Source organism: Passer domesticus, chromosome 1 (genome assembly GCF_036417665.1).
Source record: "Passer domesticus isolate bPasDom1 chromosome 1, bPasDom1.hap1, whole genome shotgun sequence".
In the NCBI taxonomy this organism is placed as follows: Eukaryota; Metazoa; Chordata; class Aves; order Passeriformes; family Passeridae; genus Passer; species Passer domesticus.
In genome coordinates, this window is record NC_087474.1 from 132,284,738 (window position 1) to 132,311,582 (window position 26,845).

The 26,845-nt window shown below is 39.2% G+C and overlaps 1 protein-coding gene and 1 long non-coding RNA gene across 2 annotated transcripts in view; one reads left to right on the forward strand and one right to left on the reverse strand.

Annotated features, from left to right (window-relative positions):
• STMN2 (stathmin 2) overlaps positions 1-26,845 on the forward strand; it is a 39,219-nt gene that overhangs the window by 2,707 nt on the left and 9,667 nt on the right. Inside the window, exons 2-3 of the mRNA XM_064389943.1 lie at positions 21,934-22,029; positions 22,663-22,835. Of these exons, the coding sequence (XP_064246013.1) occupies positions 21,934-22,029; positions 22,663-22,835 (269 nt within the window). The remainder of the gene's footprint in view (positions 1-21,933; positions 22,030-22,662; positions 22,836-26,845) is intronic.
• The window catches only part of LOC135281249 (uncharacterized), a 54,594-nt gene continuing 29,084 nt past the window's right edge, over positions 1,336-26,845 (reverse strand). Inside the window, exons 2-3 of the long non-coding RNA XR_010347952.1 lie at positions 6,786-6,866; positions 1,336-2,320 (exon numbers count right to left, since the gene is read on the reverse strand). This is a non-coding gene — a long non-coding RNA (uncharacterized LOC135281249). The remainder of the gene's footprint in view (positions 2,321-6,785; positions 6,867-26,845) is intronic.

Sequence of the window (26,845 nt, forward strand, 5' to 3'; positions counted from 1 at the left end):
AGTAGAACACTGAAAGAACTACAGAGTGCCTGTTTTTTTTCCTGTTGAGCATCAGCTTTTGCAAAGTGGCAATAAAGGCTAGGTCGTGCTACCACTGGAGCCAGCAAAACATTTCTAATCAGCTTAACCCAGCCCACTATTATATTTCTGGCCCTGGTCCAGCAAGGCACTTAATCAGGTGTCTGAGCATGTGAATAGTCTACTGGCTTTGGACAGAACTCTTCACACTCTTCAGGTTAGGCAGATGCTAAATACCTTGAACAAGCCTGTTTATATTCTGCCATAGAAAGCAAAATCAAGCCTAATTTTCTATTAATCTGTGTAAAATAAAAGGTTTTCAGGGAAAGCTCCTTTTACTTACGTAGGAGTTTCAACAGCTGCAAGAACTTCTGGAGGTCATTACACTCTGAATGCCTGCAAGTTCTTCTTTCTGTTTAGTTTACATAGTACCTGAATGATGCATGCCACACAAGCATCTCTGTTTGGGGTTTTTTTTAAAGTGTGTCTTTTATTGAAATTCCATGTAACACTACTGTACAGAAATTCTGGGGGCTTTTAAACTTCATCATCCCCCTGACACCATCTTCCACATGAATTATGTATTGGATAGAGGGACTCCTTCACATCTTAAGCTCCCAAGAAAACAGGACATTTGTTACATAAATCAGGGCCTTTGCCCTGATTTATGACCCTAAATCACGGTCACTACAGACCCATCAGGCCACATATCTGGTTTGATAAACTTAGTGTAAGGTACACAGATGGCAGTGTGAAGGTGAAGTAGTCTATTATGCCACTAGAACTAAAAAGTGTTTGAAACCATTATTTCTTTCTTTTGTTGTGATGTTTTATTTAAAGAATATTTGTTGTCTGAACATCTTCAGACAACCATCATACAGAAAATCTCAGTCCCCATTATGGTTCTGGTTTATTTTATAGGAAGTTTTTAACAGAAATACATGGGGTATGTGTTAATAGTGTGTTATGGAAGTGTTTTAATGCCAGCTCCTTTTGAGGTAGTCAGGAACCCTGGTGATAAATGGGTGGGATTATGAGGATACTGGAATTGAGACAACAGCATGCTCCCTCTTTCTCAGATATAACATATCTGAGTGAGACTGATTAAACCATTGTAGAAATGCTTCAAATTTGCTCTTCTACTTTGTCATTTGCATTTTAGTTATAAGCTCAGACCTCGATACCTAGCTTGATGGATGTAAGGCCACTGCTGAGTTTTTCTGTTAACTGAGTACTACATCATTGTTTTATCTGGCATGTAACATACATATGAAGTCATAAATAAGAGTATGGTTGTTGAGTTTAACTGGTTCCATTATTTTTATAAGTAGCCTTTTTTTACTGCAAAGGGGTGGGAGTTCTGCCTCTGATCTGCTGCTACACTTAAACAATTGCTTGATTGTCAACAATTGCACATGAATACTCATCTGAATATCAATGGCAATGACAAGCTTCAAGTTAAACAACATGGCTAAGTGCCAGGCTGAATTTGGACTGAACACACTCCTTTCCATATTATTCAGTTTTTAGCTGAAGGTTTTAACCTTCCCCTTTTATAAATGAATGAGCATACGTCAGCTCTGAATTATTTCCAACTGTCACAAAATTACATGTCTGTAAATAGGAAGTTACTTTAAGAGAGGAATAAACATAGGCAAGAATCAGAAAGTTATTTATTGTATCATAATGTTGGCAGAAATGTGATTTGACTGAGATACCACTATTCCAAATTTTTTGAAGAACTAGGAGAAGAAATCACAGGATATACCAGGTTGGAAGAGACCCATCAGGGTCCCTGAGTCCAACCTCTGGCCCTGCACAGAACCATCTCCAGGAGTCACACCATGTGCCTGAGAGCATTGTACAAACATTTCTTGAACTCAGGCTGGTGCTGTGACCACTTCCCTATGGAGCTTGTTCCAGTGCTCAACAACCCTCTGGGTGAAAAAAAACCATTTCTAATAAAATTTTGATGTGATAAGGAAACTGAAGTGGTAGGTAACATTTCAGTTAGTTTATTTTTTCTGTGAACTTTTATTACTGAGCTAATATAAAAATGTTGGTAAGTAAAATTCACTAAAGAACTGAGGTTAACACCTATTCACATTCTTTTCTTGGTTTTTAAAGACTTGATTACTCTTCCTGCTATTGAGAATTAAGACAAGAATAATTTTAAAAACAGTCCATATGGCTAAGGATTTATATTGCCTCATAGCAGTTCTTTACTTACCCTGAGGTGTACAGGCAGGAGAAATGGAACGTCATCTATTCCATTTTCTTATGGAAGATATCCCATAACACACTGAGGAAATAAAAATAAACTTCAGCAGCTTGAACACTTCCAAAATGTTCTCTCACCTCCACCTCCATTACCATCACCTCTTTGTCCCAATATAAGCTCTAGTTAGGCTAAAAACTTCCCTGTTTAATAATGTTATCATGTAGTTCATTCACATAGATTTTGTGAATTTGAATTTTCTTTAATTTATTATTTAAGACTGGATTTTTTTACTCTTGGTATTTGTTCAACAATAGTACATTTCTCTATATCACATATTGCACACCTATTTTTTATTTTATATACTGTGTAATCTAACCTTATGGTTAGATCTATCTCAGGTGACATATTAATTTCTTTAGAAAAGAGTTCTCCATTTTCAAATTAATAGCATTAATTTGAGAAAAATAAAAAAAAAACAACCTCATTGCAAAAAAGAGATGGGGCACTCACATCCAGCAATATATTTAGGTAATGTTTTAGCCTTCAAAGACTATATGCTATTAGCTAATTGATTCTCCTAATTGCTTGCAGAGAGAAGTCAGCATTATTTTGTAGTCTAAACACAGAGAACAGAAGGTTGCCATGACAGATCAGTCTGGGCAGTACTTGACCTGTGCAGTGTTTTTATGTAGGTCTGATTTAACTACCTTAATAGTTCACAGACAAAAGAGGCAAAGAGATGCTCAGCACTCCTGAAAAATAACAAACCTTAGGAGTCCTAAAGTAGGCATCCAAAAATGGTGTCACACCACATCATTGATATAGTTGGAAAATTGACTCATTAAAAGCTTTGCTAAAGCTGGTATAGCAAAAAAAGCTGAACATAAGGGACTGAGGGTAGCATCTGGCCCCGTGACTAGTGGGCAAAGAGAGGGAGTGTAAATTTGCCTTTCAGCTTAGGGTATCAGGCTTCAAAACCCTTTATGCTGGCACTCTCAGTAGCTCTGCCCAAGAGGACAAGCAAATGGTACATCACGAAGCAGCAGTGCTTGCCTACCTCTGCAGTAACTACCTTCAAAAAATCCTGTCAGTTCTCCATACAAGTCACCTTTAAAAACAAAAAACTATTGCCATCCTCAGGTGGCTTGTAGAAAACATGCCTTCTTCAGCATTTATCCATAAAATGGATGGTAGATGAACCAACTTTGCAAAGGAGTCTTGCCTCACTGGAGCCAATGGAGTACAACCACTGTCCTCAGCACAACCAGCTGGTCTTTGGCCTATGGGGACACAGAAGCTGATTTGGAGGGATGGCTGCTATTCGTAATTCTTTCTAGGCTACACACAACCCTCACACTATTCTGTGGATACAGTCTGAGGTGGTGTTGGTTTTCATTCAGTTTAAAAGTACTGTTGATCCCACTTGGAAGGGTGGGTCCCCATGGGGAATCTCAGCCAGCAATTCTACCAGGGACAGATACCTCAGCCCTGCAAGGTGCTGGGTACCCATGGCTGCAGTGCAGACAGTACCTGTTCCTCTAGTTGCTCAGAACTTTTCAAACATGGGCAAAAATTGCTTTGGAGACCTCAATCCATGTGGACCTGCATATGAGTCAAAAAAAAAAAAAAAAATGGACTAATGTGTAAATGTTGGCTACTGGGAACTAAATACTTACGACATCATGTGTCTGACAAATACCAGCATACAAAGCTGATCTGAAATTATTTCATTTTCTCTTCCACTTATGGTTTTCTTTTTCCTGTCTTCTAATGCATAATTTAACCACTAAAGTAAATTTAAGCTATTTCTGCCAGGATGTGCAGTTAAATTGGTGCACAGCATCTGCACAAAATATTAGACTTTGCTGAATATATTCAAAAATGTTATTTTTCTAAATTATAGCTTCAAATCCAAGCAGTTCATAAATAAATTATGAATAAATAAAATTCATAAATAAATTATGAATTATGCATTCACTCTAGTGCACAAAACCTATCCCTGTTGTAGCAGTTATTGTGTGAAGTTGTGATTCTTCACAGACACAGCCACAAAACAGGATTGTTAGGAGTTTTTCACCAATTTAACCCCAATCAGTAGTTTAGTTTGGAGAGGTGACTGAGGATAGGGTTAGTAAATCACCTGAGGTGAGATACAGGCATGGCTGTACCTCCACAGCACAGAGGGAGAGGTCAGCACCTTTGGCTATGGTCAAGGTCTACCCAGAGTGAATGTACTCATAATTCAGTGGCCCAGAGGAAATGCCAGGAGGAATGGTGAGCCTTCAGCTGTCCCTTGGACTCTTCACACACAGCCTTAGGGAAGCCCTGGCTCGGTCTCTTCCATGGTGATGGGTGGAGGAAAAGATGTGGGAATGGGTGAGCTCCTGCCCCTGAGCCACAGCTGGTGGTTGGTCTCCAGGTGTGGTGCTGGGGTGTGGTGGCCCGTGTCCCTCTGTGTCCTCCTTCCCTACAGAATACCAGGGATGCCGAGCTGTGTCTTCTTTCCACTCTCCCATGGGAAGAGCATCATGCTAGAGAGAGGACAAGAGAGCACACAGGAGGGAGGATGACCTACACCTAGGAGCTGGGAATCCCAGGAGCATTGCTGGATTTTGCATGATATGGCAAAATAGAAACAGTTGTGGAAGCAGCAAATAGAACCTCAGTTCCTTTGGGTGACAGGATGCTTTGGCTTGAATGGAAATTTTGGGAGTTTAACCCCAGCTTTAGCATTTCCCGGTCAAAGATGTCACTGTAGGCAGTTGCTCCAATGGTCAGGAGTAAGACAGCCAGCAGCATTCCTCCTCAGCTACATTTTAAAAGAAAAACTGTGGCTTGCTCTTCTGTTTATGAGGAGCCCTGTGCTACCTCTGTGTGCCACACACTCCCAGGAAATAGACTACACAGATTTCTTCTGAGGACTGGCTGTGACCTGGGGGAACATGCAGTTCCCAATGTTAGTGGCTTAAACATTTCAAGTCTGAGGTGTCCTTGCTTGTCCAAAGTTTAGCACCCTGCAATGCACCCCAATTTAAAGATCAGAAATTGTAATTTTCTGTATTCTCATGAGCTCTCCTCATCTGTATAGGGATTTCTAGGATACAGATTCTTGATTTAGAAACCTGAGTTTTCTTAAGCATCATTTTAGGCACCTAGTTCCTTTATTGGAATCATTTTGTGACCTGACTTTCTCCTCTTTAAGATGGGGATAATCTTGGGTACTTACCTCAGAGCTGGGATGTGAGGTTATGTTCCATACTGCATGAAAATGTATAACCGTGCTCTGATGTTATAGAAGTGCCAAAATCCATACTGATCAGATTAAGAAACAGAGCAACTTACCTGCTAAAGCTGTTTTAGCATTCTGTGCTATTGAGCTACTTCTTTAAAATCCTTAGGGAATTTTTTAGGTAAAGAAATAATAATGATGTGTGTATTTTGTGCTACTGAAGGCACAGAGCTCTATGAATTTAGAATTTACCCTAAGCTAAGGTATACCTTACTGGAAGGTAGATGAAGTATCTACATTCAAATATATTCACTTATCTCGAAGTACCTATAACTTTTGATCTTGATGCTATTTTGATGCTTTCAAAATTGCTGAAAACACAAATTGTCCTTTTGAACTAAGATTTCTGATATATACATGTTCAAATTCATCCTCTGGTTTCCAGTAGGATGACTCTGGATGTCACTTAATTGGTAGAGCTCCCTGAAGTGACTAATATCATCATGGCTACTATTTCTTCTTTTTCAATGGACTGTGGAGATCACAGCCATGTCAAAGATGCACAAGAATTTTTTTAGCAACATTGCTATATGGAATTGCAGCAGAAATTGCCTTTTTTGGTTTACTAGTATTTTTGTGTTGCAAATCCTCTGGTTACCTGAATGGAGCTGTAAGAAAAGTTGCATGTACCTAAGAAATCTTAAAGCAAATGCATCCATATCGATAATTTTTCAATTTTTTTGATGTATTTGTTGCTTGCTTTATTCATGTGAGAAAAAAGGGTATCTTATGTCACTCAAATCATTGTCTTCAGGTGCTGGTGTTTTTTACATAGATGTAATACAAAAAGCTATTTCTAAGCTGATATTTTTTTTATGTGCTCAGATATTTTTTGATGCTGTTGAGACAGCAGTTAGGAGACTTTCAATATTATATGCTGTAGGCAAGAATGAAACCCTGATTCCTGAATGAAAAACCTAAATGTTTAATATTTGTCAACAAACCACTTGTTCTCAAGGCAAATAACTTCTTGCTGGGAAATGATGTTTTAAGTCTAAATACCATTTTCCAAGCAAAATATCAATAATGACTTCTTAAGAAAAGTAATATTAAGGTATTTTTTAAGCTGCATTGACAATTCAAGTTACTCCATTACTTTTTTTCGCAGTGAAACATAAAGGGAAATATCTTACTTAGGGAACCATACTGTATTTGATTAACATTGTAAAGTATTTCATCTTCTTGTTATGAGAGGCCTGAAAAGCAGGAATAAACATGACAGAAGTATTTTCAAGTCCTCTGCAAAATTGTAATTACCAGTTTGCATCGTTTGCCAGTGCTGTTCTAGAGGTCTCATCTCTCCTGGCATCCTGGTTTCTGCACAAAGATGTAACGGGTCTGTTGAGGGTAAAAGTTGCAATAAGAACATGAACCCATGCAGCAAAATGAAGGCATTTAGATAAGCAAACAGGTAATCTATAATACGAAGGTTGCAAAATTACATTTATCACACTTCTATGTAGTTATGCAAACAGAATTTCCAAGATTAAAAAAAATTAGGAAAAAGTATTGTGGAAACAGAACATTATATCAGATGGACCCCAGTCTGTCCCTGAACTGTGACTACTATTTTTATAGCCTTCTATGTAATTTGTGCTTAGGGGAAAGTCTGAGATAGCAGTTAGGAATATTTCTATTAGATAAAACTCTCAATGTTCTTGTGAACAATCTACCGTCCTAATCAGTTTCCCATCTACTCCATCCCCATGACCTACTGATTTTCAGTCTCATCCATTTCCTTGGTACCTTTTTCCTGATTTTCTCAACCTAGTTTCATTATCCAGTCAGTCAAGTGTTGTCCTCATTCTTGATCCAGTTTCAGTCATCCTATTCCCTGACTGACTTTACCTGCTTGATTTTCCTTCTTTATTTTTTTTTAATTTGTCTGCTCTTGGCAGTTACTACCACAATGCAGATTCTGCTCTCATCTCTTCACGCAGCTTCTTCATTCCTGTGGTCCTTCACACTTCTATGAGGCCAGAAGGGGAGGAATTGAGACCACAGGATAGTTGTTTCCTCTTTTTTTTTTTCCAGTTTTCAGTGCTCCTCTGGTCCATAACATCACTCTCAGCCCATGTGGAATCAGAATCCAGCACAAAGTGGCTTGAGAGAAACTGGCTGTAAAGCTTGGATTTGTGTCTCTCAGACAAGGCTGAAGGCTGAAATCTGATCTTTCATTGACTTATCCCATGGCCTGGACAAATTTTTCAAATGAAGAATGATTCCCTGGCACAAAGCACTAGAACCTTTCAAACAAGTGCAATAACCACTTGCTTGGCTTACCCACATGCATGTATTTTCCCTAGTCATCGTCACGGAAATAGTGAAATGTTTTTAGCTAAAACCTTCTCCAAAATTCAGGAAGAACCAGCCTTCCAGACAAGAAAACTGTAGACCAAATTGTAGTTTAACAATGTTGTTTTCAGTGGAAGGACATATTTTCTGATGCAGTGGGAGAAACAGAGTGGCACAAGGTGGGAAATAGCGATGGCTGACAGTGTGGCACATTTAAGTAGATAAGATCTGCAAAGGCCAGGAACATCAACCTTGACAGAATTAGATACTAAACCAATGGAAGTCTGTGGGTGAAGTAGATTGATGTTGATTTACGTTGATGAACCTGTTTTTCCCCCTTTAAAACTCTCAAAGCATCAATTTAGGAGGAAACATCTCCTTTATAATTTTTTTAAATCATGTAAGAGCCAGCTACACTAAAAAAAAACAAGAGAATTTTATTATTCAGAAAAAGAAACTTCTTTTTATACTGGAAAAAGAACTTGATTGTATAATGAAAAACACAGAATAGGCTGTTACAAATTGACATTTCGGGATATCTAACTCCTGCTACTTTTAGAACATATTTACAATTCGATGGACAATCTAGTTCTAGAAGTTTGATAAGTCTGTTCTAAAGGACAGGCTGAACAACAAAGAAGTTCTGATTTGCCATTAATGGCAGATTGTTGATGCTGGTGCACAGTGCCCTGAAAACCTCGCTATTGCAGGATCTTTTTTTTTTATTCTAAATGAGACAAACACCCTTGCACCAACAATCAGTGGAGCATCTCTGCAGGGATCAGCTCCTCATGTGGTTAATTTAATAGCAGAGCAGTGTCTCTAAATTCATCAAGATTTTCTTCTAAGTGAAGGCTGGTATTGCAGAAAAAATAGAGAGGCACAGACAGAAACAGATAGCTGCAGAGAGAGAGACACTGACAGAGCAAATGTACTCTTGAAATTTTCAGTAATATTTTGGGATGAGAAAAATACCTCTAAATTGAAAAACAGTAAAAAAGAGGGAAGGAGAAGAGAAAGATGAAAAAGAGAGATGAGTCATGAAAGATTGTGAAATAATTGGGAGCATTCACATTCCCAAAAGTCTATACAAATGATAGCATAGACATTTATCCATTAATTTTACATCTTCAAAAATCAAAGTGCTTCTATTATGCAAATCAGAGCAAAGCTACTTAAAACACAGGTCACTTCCCTGCAAGCAGTAGCTCTTGTTCTAGTTTTATTGTAGCATCAATTGTAATAAAAATATCCCACCAGCAAATGTTCCTTCTCAGCCAATTTAATCAATTCTGAATAATACACTAATTTCTTTGCCAACAGTGTCATTTCCAAGAAGAAGCATCATTCTTTATCTTTCTTTATTTTCTTGTTAGTTTTATACATCGTCTGGTTAGCATACTCAATAATATTTATAATCTATGCCCAACCATGATAGAGTTTATATGCTGTTGAGAGGTATCATTATTTTCATTATGGAAGCAATCAAATGTTTGCATGTATGCATAAAGGCATGGCAGGATACAATAGCAGAAACATAAATCTGGTAATTAGTAGTAATAACTGCATAGATTGTTTAGGTAAAGGTGACACAGAAAACTCTGAAAGCCACAGAGTGACAGATGTGTGTCATATAGAAGGGTTTGTTTCTGTCATTTCATGAATTTGAGCACCTCATACAGTGTGCTCACTACCTTAAGCCACCTCTTTGCCTAGTTATCCCCCACCTTCCTGACAGCCCCCCACTGGACTTTCAGGTGTTCCTCCATGTCACTCTTCAATTGGGGGATCCAAGACTGGATGTGGAACCTCAGGTGCAGCACCACAGCACCAAACACCTTCAATCAAAGGTGAACCCAACAAACCCCTCCTGCTGATTCATGCACACCTCTGCTTCTTCTCTCTGTCTTCCAAACCTGGACATTTAAAAGAAAGATTGAAGAAATAGAAAAAAAATAAAATAAAATAAAAAACCTCTCCCTTGTGAGACTTTTGGAGCCAACCTACACATGCTGAATTTATTTCTGCAAACTTATTATTTTAAAAAGTCATTTCCCCAGTATCCATTCCTATTTTGGTTCTTACACTTCATCCTTCAGCATTGACAGTTATGAGTTTAGGAACCCATCATCTGAAACCTCACTTGGGCATTTGTACTTTTTTTGGACTGTGGAGAAGACTAACAGAAAATTATCCTATCCCTTTCAATGTTGTAAGAATAGATTTCCACACTAGCCCCAGTTTCTAGATTTGGTGACCTGCCAAAAGATACTTCTCCTAGTCATTCTGCTGCCCACTTGTTAGCAGAAAACACCAGTGAAAAGATGAATTTTACAGAATCTGCTTTGTATGAACATGATTGGTGAAGGAGTTGCTGGCATTTTTGCTTACTCTGTGCAGTGCTTTTAAAACCTGAATGCATTATTTTTCCTTCAAAACCTGAAGACATTATTTTTTGAATCGAAGCATTTCTCCAAAGATGCACATGCATTTGATGGGCTTCCTACATAGGGAGACTGTTTTAAATTAGGGATTACATTTCTCTAAACCCAGAAATTTCGTTCTTTGTAATATCTCATAATTAAATACATCCCCTTACGCCCACATATACCCCACTGAGTAGATCTGAGTAGATTTAAAATTGTATAAAAACATTTACATTCCAATAGTCTTTGTTATGGAAAAGGGGAATTAAGCCCTACAACATAAAACATAAGAATAACACAGTTTCCATTATTACGCCTCCTTGGGTTTAAAGCAAAATCTTCCACAAATATGAGTTATGTCAACAGTCAAAATCTAATATCAAACACTTTTGTATGGAAACTCAGAAGTTATTTACTAGGAGCTTATTTTGTTCTGGCATTCAAATTTAAAATACTACTGTTAATTAACACAATTATAATGTGTGTCCCATTGTATAATTGCAAGAATTGGGATTCTTCCTTTGTAAGTAATCCACTTACATATGTCATTTGCAATTGTGTGCAGAAAGCAAATTCTATAAAGAAAATGTCTTTATTCAAACTGATGAGACATTCTTATTTTAAAATGTCCCACAAAATTAAAATTCCATTCAAAACCCAGAAGTAAATTAGATTTTCCGGACTGCCTCCTTTCATTGTCTTTTGCATTTTGACATTTAGTCGGTAGCCATGGCAGCCAGTAAGAATGATTGTGTAGCATAAAGATGCAGTTACACATGTTTGGCTTTGAGTTAAGTACATTAAATACATGGGAATTGCTCAAAATCAACCAATAAACTTACACAAATAAAGCTTTATATACATACATCTATACCTACATATACACACATATATACTTTTTGTGTATAGACATATATATAAACTAACTAATTAATGATTCTATAGGTTTGGTTTTCATACCCTGTAAAATGTGATTTCTAGCCTATATGGAATTATTCGTTTTGAAAGATACTATCCACAGCAATATATTTTCTCTTAATTGGATTCTTCTGATATTTGTGGTGTGAAAATACCAGTGATAGGTTTTGCACTCAGTGCAATGACTCAACAAGCAAGGAACGCATTTAATTACCAGAATGCAAAGATTGAGAGTCCAAGCCTAAAAGAAATCGTAATTGCATTTATATCATATCATACAGACAAAAATTTCTACTTAGCTGATTGCCCTGCTTCTTTTTTTTTCTTTTTATCTGGAGAAAAAAAGAAGAAAAAGGCACCTTGCAATTTATTTGGCTTATTGTTCTGAGCCTCAAGACACACCTAAATAATATTTTGGTCTTCAACAGTTCAAAGCAAAATTTTGAAAATACTGGAAGACACTAAAGGTATCTGCACTTTGGAATGGCACAGGTTAATGATGTGTTTAAAAAAAACATATATGAGTTATAAAAAAGTCATATTTTATATCAGAGCTACAGTTCTGTTAAAACCATGTGCATATCTGAGCCAGAAAAATGGCAAAAAGCAGCCTGTCTGATAATGGAAACTGTCAATGTACTAATCTATCTCTGGTCCCTTTATTGAGGTACTCCACAACAGCTGAATGATGAAAACAGTAAAAGTTGCATTCTTTACCCATTCTTTCTTACTTGCTTGCTTTTCTTGAACCATTTAGGGCCATTCCTTTCCTTGATGCTGTATCAATGGCTTGCTTTCAAAACATGTGGGTAGTTCTGCTAAAACAAGCTTTCTGGAGAAGCTCAGTATGAACAATTTGACTGTAATCTCAGCACAGAGGTGAGAGAAGGGATTTCATCATGGAATACGAGGTACAAGTCCAGGAAGGATCTGTGTCCAGATGAAAAGAAACAGTAGCAGAACTCCGATTTCCATCGCGAAGATCGGCAATATGCAAGGTTATGCCATTAGTCTCCAAGCCTGATAGAAAACAGGCAGCTTGGAGTAAAATGACACTCAGTGTCAAGTGTCAGTGGGTGGTGCATGGCCAGGTGATGCACAACCAGGAAGTGTTTGTCGAGACAACTTAAAGGGATAAGGGTGATGCAAATTTAAGTCACTGGAAGCCTCTGAAGACATCACCAGGAAAAACTAAATAAATGCCTCTGTTCTAGTAAGATTCAGATAAATAAAAGCAATACTGGCAGCCAGCTCTCTCACACCCTGGTCTAGTAACCCAGTCTTACTGTGCTGGAACAGAACCCATAGTGTGATTCATGCCTTGGGAAGATGCTGTTTGATCATAGGAGGCTGTGTGACTAAACCATTGCCATTCTATTTCATCATACTTGATTAGCATCCTCTCTCAAGAGGCTGTTTCACTAGACAGCACCTGTATTGCCTGCAGCACTTGCAAAGAGGTGTCAATTATACAGAATTCAGGAGAGCTCTGTTCCCCAAGAAGCTTTCCAACAGAATAGGTCTGTGACCCAAGGCATTTCTTTTTTCATGTCTGTGACATTTTATCCCCCAGCATCCCTTGCCTCTCCTTCTCACACCATAAGCTCTTTGGCACAGGGTGTTTGCATGTGACACATTTTTACAGAAAGTGGCTCAGATCTCAGCTGGGCCCCCGCATACTCGCACAAAGCAGTGATGAGATGACCTTAAGCACATACTGGGAGGCAGCAGCCATCTCTGATAGCCTCATCCTGGGCATTCTGCTGGGTTCTCCGTTGAGACACCAGAGGAGATTGGAGTGCTCAACACAAGGACATGAAATTTCACTTCCCACCAGGGCTCAGTTCAGCACCAAGCTGCAGACATGGTGCTGCTGTGGTGGCTATGCTTGCATGCTGCTGAAGGAAACTGGGCTGCTTGCAGGCTTGGCAGCTTCCAGTCTGTAACTCACTTCTCCCCACCCCACACTTAGAAAGACACTGAAGAAGTTCCATCTCCTTTGCACATCCTTCCCTGGTGCTTCAGCCATCAGCATGGCCCCAGAACCAAGCCAAGCACCAAGGAAACAGCTGGGCTCAGGGAGCTCCTGAACACTACATGTCCACTTCTGAGGGAGGAATCAGCAGTCTGGGGTTGTCCTATTGCAGGGGAGTCCTGGAGCAATCTCCACTATGCTCATGTTATGGAAGGCAAGTACAGCTGGTAGCCCCCGTCCAAGGAATGCTGAGACAAAATAACCTGCATGCAGTAAGGCTGGGGTGGTTATGTTGAGAAGAGTCTTTGAAAATCCTTCTGCTTCCCTGGCCTTCAGACATCAGGACTCCTGAAAACACTGCTTTGTAGCCTGTGTGTAGATGGACATCACGGTTCACAGATGCCTACCAGGAGGGATCTTCAAAGCCATGCTAATGGAAACTTTGGAGTGAAATATCTGGCTTTTTAAGCCATTTTATGTGTAACCTGTCTCAGAAGTGTAAAAGAGATTAATGTCTGTGTCCTGGTGAAAGTGTGTGTCACAACCCTTCGGGCATACAACACAAAGGAGATACATTACACACCATGAGCACTAAATCATGGTAGGCAAATCCACCCATTCAAAAACTCCAGAGCTCAAGGTTTTGTTTCTTAAATCATTCATATTAGACTCTAAGTGATAGATCAGGAGAGAGAGATTTTTCTTAAGAAGAAAATTAGTGACAGAATCAAACCCAGAACCCATGGAGAATCCTTACTATTACTCTAGCAGGAGTCCTCAGCTAAAAGTAAAACAGATTTTTCTGTAAGGCATGACAGAGTCAAACTCGCTACAATGCCAGTCAAAAGAAACTGTGTGCCCCAGGTGCAGGTATGTAACAAAACCTGGAATGCAACAACAGTTCTTGAGGAGTTAATGTGAGCCAAATAAGGAAGGTTACTTCCTCCTGGTCTTGCTGCTTTCCTCCTGGTGTTTGCTGAAAGCCTATTCACTTTTTCCATCCAGTCCACATTCAGGAAAAGTACTTTGGTTCAAATCATCCCATAGCTGAATTTCCACAGCCTGTTTTGTTTCCAATGAATACAGGAGACAGTGGATAGCAGAATGGCTCCTGGCTGAGGCTGCCTTAATAATTTTTAAATTTTGATGTTCGCGTGACTTTCACACTTATGTGATAATCAGAAATTATCTGTGTCTCTGGTGGCCTCTTATGAAGGTAGGTGTAAGATAAGCATCTTAAACATCAGTATCCTGCCAAATCATCTGAATAACTTCTGACTGCACAAAAAATTAAACAGTCATGGTCAGTTAACCAGCAGGAAATAAAGCTGCTTTAGGACTACTGTAGGCTTTAAGTTCATTCTTCACTCTTCATCCACCCCATTGTTTTCAAAGTGTGTTTTAGTAACTTACATCCTTCCCTACACAGAAAGCTCTATGGGAAGAAAACTGGGCGAAGACAGATGGGATGTAGAAGTACAGAGGGAAATATGTGAAGGGATGCCTTGTAAAGGCAAAGCAGATCTTAAAGAAGGCTGTGTTTTCTCCTTGTGGAAAAAAAAAATCTCTGGAATTTTTTGTTTTCACCTTGGTTGTTCTCTTAAGTTCAAACATATTTCAAGAGGGCCACAGCCCTCTGTATCAGTACTGGCTCCTTGGCCTTCCCCTCAGTCCCAGAGGTCTTCTGGAACTGAGCAGCCAAGGGCTTCTTCGTGTCAACGTGATTCATGGGCTCTGCAAAGGGGTGGCACCATCTGGCTCTGCCACTGCCATGGACCAGTTTCTGCAGAGCTGAAGAAGAAGGAGTCAGCCCATGGCTTTCTTGGCTTGTCTTCCCATGTGTCTGCCAGCACACAGTGTGGTGAGGCTGTGAGGTCCCCAGTGCACCGACAGGCTCTGAACAGGCACATGTCTGCTGTCTTCCTTTCACACTAGAGGGAAATGTCTGTGTTTTCATTTCAGTGACTAGAAAGCACAATGTGACTACAACAAAGCATCTGCATCAGTGTTTGTTTTGAGTAATCATGACAAAGTTGTTGGTTTTTTCAAATTCAAAAAACCCCTTACATCAAAATCTCATTTTGGAAATGGGTTTGTATTAGCTCAACAAAGAAGTCCCATTAACTCATGTCTCAGATGACTGTAATAGTCAGGGTTCAGTAAATGGGCTTTCTCATTGTTTCAGCAGTGAAAATTACACACATTGAAATAATACAAAATAGTAACTTCACAGCTTAACATTCTGACATCATAAAGTGAGCAAAGACATTTGACTCTCACCGCGCACAGTAAGTGAAAACCAAAAACATGGTACCTGAAGTAGTCCAAAAAGCCATAGTCATGATCAAGGATAGATTAGGTTGTAAAATTAGGAGCAATTTTTAAGGAGACTTGTGCCACTCTCCAATCTGCATGCATTTGTATCCCTGCACTAAAGAATCAAGAAAACCATTACTGGACAGTCTTTCCATAAGCAAACAGCTTCTTGTGTATTCCACAGGATGGGTTTTCCAGCCAGTTACTGTGCTGTAACCTAAATTATGCTGTGGAAATGGTATGCCAGGCCTTGCACTCGAGGACAGGGCTCATTGGTACAATCTGACACAGTCTGAGTAAGAAGCTGAAGGTCAGATCTGTTGCTTGCACTTGGTTTTTTTTGTGTATTTTTAAGAACTGATGCTACAGTGATCCCTGATTTCAAAGCCACTCTGTGATTTTATGGATGACACTAATGCTTGGTTCCCTCCCAAACCATTTTAAAGACTTTTTTTAAAAGGATCTCATGTTGAAGAGAATAAAATGGATGATATTTCTGCCAAAACCCAGTAACATTAATGAGGGTTACAGAAATCAATGCCTAAAACTAGTTTTTCAAACTCCCTTAATACTCCAAGGCAGATTAGAGCTGTCCAAAGTTCTTCCTTTCTCATTTTCTGGGCATACTGTGGGAAATTCTAGAGTCACAGTTGACAGAGGAAACTCACTGGTTAGCTATTTTTTTTCCTTGTTTTCTGTTTCTTGTTACTTTTTCATAGTACCTGCTTATTCTATTGCCTAGATATAGAAATATCAAAAAAAAAAAATCAGGGATGGGGGACATAACCAAAACTCCATTCTCATCTCCATCTTAACCTGCATTGCAGTTTATAAAGAGTGGAATTTTAAAGACTTGGTCCCCAAAGAATGGCCCCAGGTGAGTGGGAGTCCTGTGCCACCTTTCCCTGCAGTGAAGCAGGTGAGCACTGTAGGACATTAAAGCTCTAAAGCAATTTTATTTTTGTTGAAAAAAAAAGCACACATATGCATAAGGTTGTGAGATGGACTCAACCTAATACTCTCATGGGCAGTGTTTTCCATTCAGAGAGTAACAAAATGAGCCCCACCTATGAGAACCACCAAAATGAGATGCCACTCATCTCATGATGAGCATAAGGAGTGGATAAGATATATTTACTGCAGGGGCTTTTGCTTTCATTCTCTCCATCACTGGTGACTCCATAAGCCTGTAAACATCCCTAGGCTTCCTGACAGTGAAGATAGATTTGCTGGTCTTAAGACAACCTAATTCATTTAACCTAAGACATCTGAATGGGGCCATCATTCTCTGGTAGTGCTAATCTCCCCCTTCACTGAAAAGTAAGCATTCATGATTTCTGTAAAGTAGCTCTCTTAAATAATGGCCAGCATTAATTAAAGTGAATCCCAGGCTAATAGATGTCAGATATGCTAAAAACTAAATGATACCTAGAATCTGTACTATTCGTGCCCCATCTTGAATTTTAATTCTCCCAGTCCCATGTGCTTGTCCCAGTACTAGCCACCACTTTAGCAGCACTGATCGTGTAATTTTCTTCAAATACCCCACCAGCTATGGGAAACAACACAGCTGGGGTTGTATAATGTCATCTTGTTTGGCAGAAAAGGATGCAACACATTACTTAAATGGATTAGTAAAAATAAAATTGTAAAATACTGGTCAGCAGATTGTGGCTGTTGGTGTTCAAAAATTATATGACTTAAAGCATTGCCTTGACAAACCAAAAGCTTTAGCACCCCAGAGCATCACCAAAATAACATTTGTAACAAACCACATTGTCAATAACATCCATCAGAAATCCATATGAAGGATGGGTGTGATAGGTCTTCTCTATCTGCATGTCATGCTTAATCTTACATCTTAATGCTTCGGTGCCTGCCAGAGGAGAAAACTAAGCAGAATTTCAGTTCAGTCTCAGAAGGGCAACTGTCACATAGGTTCCTGGCAAGGGAGCACAGGGCTGAGCTGTGTTATGGGTTTCACACTCTGACCATGGGCAATGTGCCAGTTTCCTTTTCCTTCCAGGTGTGCAGAACTTCAAGAACTAGTTTGAAATGACAAACTACAGTAACATTACAAATTAATGTACATGATTGTACACATATTAATGTATGTGATTAATATTTATACATATTAATGTGTGTATAAAATACATTTCGTATATGTGGACCAGATTCAGTAAGGCAAAAATAATCAACACGTTTGCCTATATCAGATGTTAATTATAAGTTATATTAACACTTTTCTCTCTCCCTTCATGTGCTAAAAATAGTCTTGCATATGAATAGTGGTCTCTGCTGTGACACAGCAATCTGTCTGAGCTGTGCTTTGCCAAGGAACAAAATGTGACCCAAATTGCCCATGGCCTATCAGTCAGGACAGATTTTCATTTTACAGTGTAAACTGTAAAAAATTCCTTATATCTATTGGATAACAGATGAGGACAGACAGTAAGGGTTTAACAGTGCTTTCCTTAACCTTCCTATTTGTCCCAGCAGTAAATGTAAATAAGTGGTTGCTGACTTCTAATGGCAGCCACAGCACTCCACCTTAGCAGCTTCATTCATCGGGCAAGTGAGCTGCAGGACTGGCAATGGATGCAGCACTTTTCTGTCATTAGCAGAAGAATACAGGATACATCTGAATAAACATATTATTTGAGATCAGTGGAGAATTTTCAAAGAGGATCATCAAAACACCCCAGCTGACCACACATCAGAGCAATCCTGCAGTATAAGCAAGTTCAGCTGATAGGTATTGAAACTGGAAGGTGTGTATTAGCAGTATATCTTCTGTGCCCCGGGCTCTAATGGTTGTTCAGACCCTGGGACTAGACCAGTCTCAAGAAAAGATCTCCAAAATTATACAACATGGGCATGAAATCCTCAGAATTGTTTCCCTCTGGAGGTCCAGTCCTGCTGTCCTTCCCTTCTTGCTCATGCAGTTCTAGGACTGGAGCCCTTAAAAGGCCCCTGAAGATCTTAGCCAGAGGAGCAAGTAAAGCCCAAAAAGGAAGAGGATGGATATTCACCCAACAGAGGGAGTAGTTTCACAGTTTCTAAATACAGATATTAAAAATAATTTCAGAGTTTGAGAAAAGAGTGAGGTTGTCTTGAAACAATAATATTAAGGTACATTTTGGACTTTTTCAGAAAAAAAAAAAAAAAACATGCATTTTTGATTTTCATAGCCATCTGAGTTCATTCTCGTCTGAAACTCTCAAACATTTAGGGGCATTTGATAGTATTTCTAAGGTTTTCTCTGCAACTCTGAATATGAGGAGTTTATTCTTAAAAAGTAGATGAGGTTCTAGAATAATCACACAGTTTCAGAATTTAAGACCTATGAAACCTGGTATATTCACAACAAAACTACAAGAAATGCTAATACTGAATTCTCTTCTGGTCTTTGCAAAAATCAGTGTTCTTAATGCATATAAATATTTAGATCTTGCTGCACATAACTAAAAAGATTCTGTTGCCATCTTTTGTCAACATTGTTCTTGCCTAGCAATTTCCCTATCAAAGCTTTTGTAGTGTTACGATTACCATCATTTACTCTCCTTCATTTAACTTGCACAGTTAATGGAATGATATGTAGCCTACATGACTGCACAAGGAGGGATATAATTAGAAAGCCAGTAGAAACACATTTGGAAAATAAACTTTGTTGCAATCACTGCTGGTCTTCAAGGGTTTTGAAAAGCTCTGCTATGAGGCAGGTAATTTTTGTTCCCCTTTCAAGTTACACAAGAGGTCCTGTGCTGATTGCACAAATGTCCTGCCCTTGGTTGTGTGGGCTGTGTGTGCTGCTTTCTTAACAGAAAACCTTCTTGAGATAACAGGCTTCCATTGCTAAAACACTGACCCTTGGGATTTGGGAAGGTACAGTTACCTCCCTGTCTAACCTGTGTGACATGGGCCAGCCACTTTAATCAGACAACCAACTGGGCTAACATTGCTGCTTTCAGCTTTTATATTGTGTTTTAAGGAAAAGTTTAAGGAAAGGAGAGCTGAACAAAGCAGGGCTCCTTCTCAGATCTGGGCCTGATCAAGAGGGACAGGTCATCACAATGCTGATGCTGGACACCAGAGGAGGTGTGTGCCTCTTCAGGTCCTTTGACACCCTCAGCCCTTAATCTACAACAGGAAAACCAGTGTTTGCCACCATGGAAGGTTGTTTGGTTCCCAGGCCTGCAGAAGCCTCCAGAACCTCTTTGAGTATTCAAGCCAAGCTCCAGCTATGGCTGAAGGAGTCTCTAGGGCAAGTGCAGACTAAATCAATACCACAAAAAACCAAAAAGTAATTCCTGTGAAGGATGGAAAGTCATCTTAATTCTGCCAGCGGCCAGAATGAACTAAGGCAATGATTTTGCCAGCATGCTTTCAGGGCAGCTGTTGCACTGAAGGAAAGAGAGCTGGGCATGTTCTTATCTTTCTCCTGCTGTGTTTTGCAGATGGCAAGCTGGGAAAAATAAACCACCTTTCTCTAATAATTTAAAATGCTGTTAGGAAGCAAAACATATTCAATGTCAAGCAAAGATAAAAAATATTAACAAAGGCACAAAGGCCCCGAAAGGCAAGATTCCTAGGATGCTGCTTTGCATGCCTTTTTCTACAAAGATATTTCAAGATATACATTTTAGCAGTGATTCAGCAGATTTTGTACAAGATTATGTTTGTATCATCAGTGGCCACGTCTTTAACACACAGCCCAGTGTCCATTTTCTCTGTGTTTAGCAGCCTGCCAGGGTTTGGTGTGCAGCCACTCCACAACCTTGCTGCTGGGAGGAATGCAATTCCAGTGGTATGGGCAGCTGGCTAGGCAAGTCCTCCTCAGAGAAAAGTCTGGAAAACCACACCTGTTGGATGGAGGTCTAAGTGAACAATTCATTATGTTTATCATTATTCACAATTCAATATACATCAGATGGACATGATTTTTCTCTTCAGAAGATTTTTGAGTTACTCTTTGCAAGTTGGTACTTAGGATTCAAACCAAAATGATATCAAGACCAAGCTTCTGTGACAGCCTAAGTTCACTGAAAGCAAAGTCTTCAGTACACTCTTAACCTCAAATCCTCTCCTTTACCAATGGTTTCTGAAAAGCTATATCTCTTTTAGGTGAGCCATTCAAGGCACATGATTAGAGGCCCTTGAGCAAAGCCTAATTAAATTATCTAATCCTTTACTGGCATCTAGAAATTTTTTCTTGAACCGTGGCTTATTCAAATACCACCATACTGATCAGCACCCAAAGGCTCTCAAGCCCTCATCAATCTCAAGTTTCTTTCTGAGTAGGTAAAGCAAAATCAAAAAACCACAAGAGCATCCTTGAGAAAGTCTGAGAATTTCATTTGTATCCACAGTTTGAAGATCCAAGGACCATATGATTTTTCTTTAGCAACAACAAGGGCTAATTTGGTCTAATCTGTTAAGTACAATACTTTGAGTCACACGTATTTTAAGCCACATTTTCACATGCTGGCAGCAAATGAGTGTGTGCCTCTGTAGATATGATTTTGATTATAGCAGGGATTTGTGTGTGCCAAGATGAATTTTGAAACACCCTGCCTTAACATCCATGCATTATGGAGTGTGGGCAGTGGGCAGGGTACTGCCCCAGGACTCAGGAGAGCCAGCTGCAGTCTGGGCTCTATTATTGGCTTTCCAAGTGACAAAGTATGAGACTGTTTTCTTACTTACAGGCAATTAGGAAGGGTGGGCACAGTGCTCACTGCATAATGATTTTGTATTGGTATGACCATTTTTAGACCGTTGCCTCCTCAGTTCATGACTGGGGCCTGCAGGCATTATGAAGTCAGCAATGATAGCACCATAAAGTAAATTACAAGAGTATTAATGGCATCAGCTAATATACACTAGACCTGAGTATGAAAGCCACATATTTTGGCCAGTACGTGGGGAATGAAAAGCTTTGTTTCAGGTAGTTAAGCATATTAAGGACATTATGCAAATGGTTTAATAAATGTATCCTCATTTCTGGTTTTATTTTTAATTTTCTGGACGACATTTTCATTTGTAAAATAATGTCTTTAGCCTATGGTGATATATGGCCAGCTTTTCATAGCTGTTCTCAATTACATTTGGGTACGTCAGAGAAAGTTTAAGAGCTTCATGTCTCTCCACCTGCCAGGGGAGAGTGGAGTCATGGCACTCTTCCAATGCTAAATGCATTTCCTGGTAGCCAGATTCACTTTCTATAAATCAGAGAGGACTGCCTGCATTATGCCCAAGGCTGAGGTCATGTAGAGGACCAGAAGCCAGTTCTGAGGATCTCATTTGTGATTTGATAAAGGTTCAATGTTGAGAAGAAATAGTTGAAAGTAAATATTCTAGACAAATCTGCCAGGTGGGTGGTGGAGTAGGTTTTCTGGTCCCCAGCCACTCAGCTCAAGATTCCCAGAGGAGGAGCTGGGGAAATGAAGCATGCTAACGAGATCTCTCCTTTCAGCTTACAAGGAAAAGATGAAGGAGCTGTCCATGCTCTCGCTGATCTGCTCCTGTTTTTACCCGGAACCTCGCAACATGAACATCTACAAATATGATGGTGAGTGATGTTTACTGGAAATCATCCTGCAGGTTAGAAAAAGTGCTAGTTCTAGAAAACTACTCAGTTCTCCTCCTAGTCCGTAGTGTTAGTTGGTGAATATTTTGCTGATATAACAATTTAATTGCTGGTTTGGGCTATCACTTTCTATGGAGTGTGCAGTACCCATGATGCTGGTTATTGTTCCTAATAGAAGCTGACTAAACTTTTAACATTAGCCCTCTCATACTGAGCTGTTCTTTCCCTACTCCCCATTTGAGAATTACAGCTCTTCATAGCTGGCATAATTCCCAAGCAAATGAAGAAAATATGAAAGCATGCTTAAAAAATTAACCAGCTTGGGCATTGCTTGCAGGGGGTGTGAAATGGCACAAAATCCCAACAAGCATCCAAAATTGCTGTAAATTTTTATCTTTATGAGATTAAGGTATAATTAAGCTATTACAAATAAAATGGAATGTACTCCTAAGAACAGTTTTCAGCCCATAATCTGCCATTGCATTTAAAATGCCCAAGGCAAAGATGCTAAATCATTTGTCTGTGCTTCTGATCCTACTCTGATATCAGTGCTGCTTCTCTCCTGAATACTGCTGGTGTTTTGAAGGACTTACAATTTCCTACCTTATTGTGCAGACATGGAAGTGAAACAAATCAACAAACGTGCCTCAGGCCAGGCCTTTGAACTGATCCTAAAGCCGCCATCTCCAGTCTCAGAAGCACCACGAACTTTAGCTTCTCCAAAGAAGAAAGAACTCTCTCTTGAGGAGATCCAGAAAAAGCTGGAGGCTGCAGAGGAGAGGAGAAAGGTATCTTTCCTTTAAAAAAAATATGCTACTAATTAGACATGATTTGGTGTACAGAGTAGCAGTTGAGTTTCCTGTTTGCTTGTGTGTTTTCCATTGCCATCACTGACTCATGGTAGCCTGCATGGACTAAATCATCAATATGTTTATAGAAATGAATGAGTTCATTGTCTTTCAGCAGCTTGCAAGCAAGCCTCAGTGGTTTCAATGCTGGGGAAGCATGCATCACAAAATAGACATAGCTTCAGACAGGGGCCAAGTGGGCTCAAATGCACTTGCTTACAATGTAAGCATAACTAATGGTTCATTCAGGGCATCTGTAATAGTTGCTCAAAGCCAGTGCAGTTATTGTGTCTGAGTTTAAGAGCTAGATCTGCAATTCAAGCAGATGGTCTCTGTGCTACTAGATCTTCACTCCTTGTAGTGTCCGTGGAAATTATTCACAGGGTCTGCATAAGGCAGCTAAAATGTCTTATTTATGCAATATAGAGGAACACCCTGAATAGAGTGAGTTGGGGATCGTTCACACACGCTTGAATGAAGACACTAGCATGGCACAGATGCTAAGAGGCATTTCTAGCACTTTCAGTAGTGCTGGAAATTGGATTTCTTGGGTTTTGTGCAGACTAAGTCTTCCCCTGTTTATGATCCCACCCATAATGGTAAAGCTCTCTTTCGCAATCACTAAGTTTGTCACACAGCATTTGGAAGAGTTGTTACACCTTTTTCACAAAGGTTGGCACAAAGGCTGGCACAAAGGCAGCTGGAAATACACATTAACTGCTTATTTGCCTTTCATCATGACTAATGTGTTAAAGAGGTCTTCCTTTTCCCTAAGTCAGAGCTAAATCAAGTTGCTTTTTCTTTTTAGTTTTTACAAAAAGAAAAAGACAAACTCCCGATCAGATAAGTCAGAAGATGAAAATAAGACACTCACCATAACCAGCCTGAATTGCCGGTCTGGAAATTATCAGTGTTCTATATATGCACAGCATTTGTGCATATATAGAACACTGATAATTTGTGCATTTGTGCATATATAGAACACTGATAATATTTGTGCATTTCAGAAAAGCCATGACTGGCTGCAATGACCACAGAAAAACTAAATTGATAATATATTGTCCTGGTTAATTCATGTTTCTTTTTGCTGATACACAAAAAGAGAGCCACAGAAGCTTTAGGACCTTAGGGCTTTCTGTGACCTTCACCCAGGTGATGTTATTTTGTGGCAAATCAGCTTGCACAGTTAAACAGAGATTAAACCCCTTCTACCTGCCCATGGAGCTCCTTGTAGAGGGTTTCAGAAAATGAAACAAACTCATATGTCTTTTAAGCCTTTTATTTATCTTTTAAACAATGTGATTTCATGCTAAAACTGTTGTTCACAGAACTTTTCCTGATGTCGTCAAAAACTTATACAGAAATTCAGGTACAGCATCTGTGCCACAGATAGCACATGGATCAGATCCAGGAAAAACAATTCCATTCTCTTTCATTCCTGTCAGACCCGATCAGGGTCACTGCCAAGAACCTCAAGAGAACGATTACTCTGGGGTGTGGTTTGTAAATGTGTCTGCTGAAGTCAGTAGATGTGGATTACTGACAGGTCTTTACAAACTGGCACTTAGTTGGATTTGCAGTGAAACTTGACTGTTCTGGACCTCACTAATTTGAACAATTCATCTAGATGATAACTGCAGTGTTGCTACTTTTGTCATTTCTGCTGGCTTGCTCTGTGGTTCTAGCACACACTCATTAGCACTATTGCCTCTTTCAAACAGATATTTCTGCCAGAGCATTCATTTCAGTAAGAGGACATGACTATATCCAAGGAATTTCCATTTGCACTAGCACCTGCTGAGAGGGGTGAGCTCTCACTCATCCAAGTTATGATATTCCCCAAAAATTCAGTCCGTGAAGTTCCTCTGTGCCGAGTACAAATGCTCCAGTAAAGATACAGACACAGAATGAAATGACAGCAATAAAAGGCCTGATATTACGCATATACTTGGTGGAAAATACAAATTGAATGTTTGAGATTTCATTCCATTGATTTCATTACTGTTAATTTCTTTCTAGAGAAAACTCATCATGCAATAGATTGGTAATCAGTGATAGCAATAGACACCTGCCATTTCTTCCCTGTGATACTATATTCATTTTGAATGAATATATAACTGAGTTATTTTAATAGACAAGATCCTCCACATTAGCATTGCAGCAGAAATTGCTGGGAAAGGAACAAAGAACAGAGCAAAATGTTTCTTTACATCACTGTTAAAATCCCTGGTGTTCTTGCATCTTAACTATTGACTTCATTTTTGCCCCAAAAAAGCATAGTGCAGAGAAGGATAAAAAAGCAATTAGAGGAACAGAAAATCTTCCATAAGAAGATAAATTAAACAGTCCAGTTTTCAGCTCGGAAAGAGACAACAGATGAAAGATAAAATATAAGTCTACAAAGTCATGAATGGTAATGAGAAGATGAATAGGAACAATTATATTCTATTTCACATAATCCAAAGGGGAAAAATCATTCAAAGAAATCATCAGACAGAAATTTCAAAAAGGAATCATATTTTCATGTATTGTTTATTTAAGATATATTTGTTATCACAGACTGTTTAGAGGTTATTAAAATGTTATTTAGTTCAAAAATATCATAGCAAAATTGATAGAGCACTACTTTGTAGGAAATGATTATGTGAATGGAACTTGTGACTCAGAAAATGTGGAATTTGCTGACTGATGAAAGCTAGAGAGATTTGCCCAACTTCATCTAAAGTTTCCCTCAGCATCTTCTTCCACTTTCTGCTTCTAGACAAACCGGGCAGACTTTTTCCAAAAGCCAGCATGGCTGTTATTATCATACTTTTCAATCTCTGTACAAAGCTGTCAGGCATGGCCATTCTAGATCCTGTCCTTCCAGCACAATTTTAACTCAAATCAAGTATCACTAACAGATGAGAATTGCCTTTTTGGAAAACAAGTTGCTAACTAATTTTACGCTGCTTAGGAATTAGGTTCTGCTCCGTTAATTAGGCAGAGTTCATTAATAAATTTTCCAGCTCATGAGACCATCTAGAGCAATGCATGCACTTCAGCAGTCTCCTGCTTAGGCTTTTTCCAGTTTGTCATTCTTGTTTATTTCCTTGTAAGCTTTTACAGGACTCCCTTCCTTTTCTCCCCTTTTTTCTCTACCACATCTGAGTCATGACCTCATACTCTAAGAGAGTTTCACTTGAGGCATTTTTTTATTTTTTGCATTACACAGCAAGGCCCATTTGGGTTACTTACAGATTAGTCCTTTCCATTTATAGACTTCTCTTTACAGCATGTCTTTTTTTTTTTCTTTTTTTTTTGCATATATGTGCTACATTTTCCTGTCTTGGTGGATAATCAGAAAGATCTTTTCATCCTCTACAGTTAAGAAATTAGAGCACTGTGACATTGTATGCAGCAGTAGTTTTTCTTACAGAATTTTCATCATTTATCAATTTTTACCCATTGGCCTTGAATGTTCAGCTGTTACTATTAGTGGCACACAGACTTCAAGGGACATATGTCAAATTATTTATTTTTGTTGCCTATGTTCCATTTACTTAGTACCATAAAAAGAAACACTAAAAGGATATGCATTTCTTCTAGACTTTGGATTATAGAAGACAAATAGTATGTAATTAAATCCTTTTAATGCCTTTGTATTGGGATGAAACTGAATCAAGCTTATCCCTAGAGCTTACTGTGACCAAGAATGCAGGAACACAGTTTTGTTGTTTTTTTTTACTTTCATGCTGTTGGGTATAGACTTACAGCTTCCTGGGTTTTTAACACCATTGCAATGAAATGCCACAAGACAAACCTGCTGTCCAGCCTGGGCTCGCTGTGCCCCTGCAGCAGCAGCCAGCCTAGGGCACCTCTGCCAGCATCAGGACCACACTCAGTGCTGGGCTTCAGCATCCAGCTCACTGCCCCTTTGAGCCAGCCCCTCTGAGCCTGCCCAGAGCGGG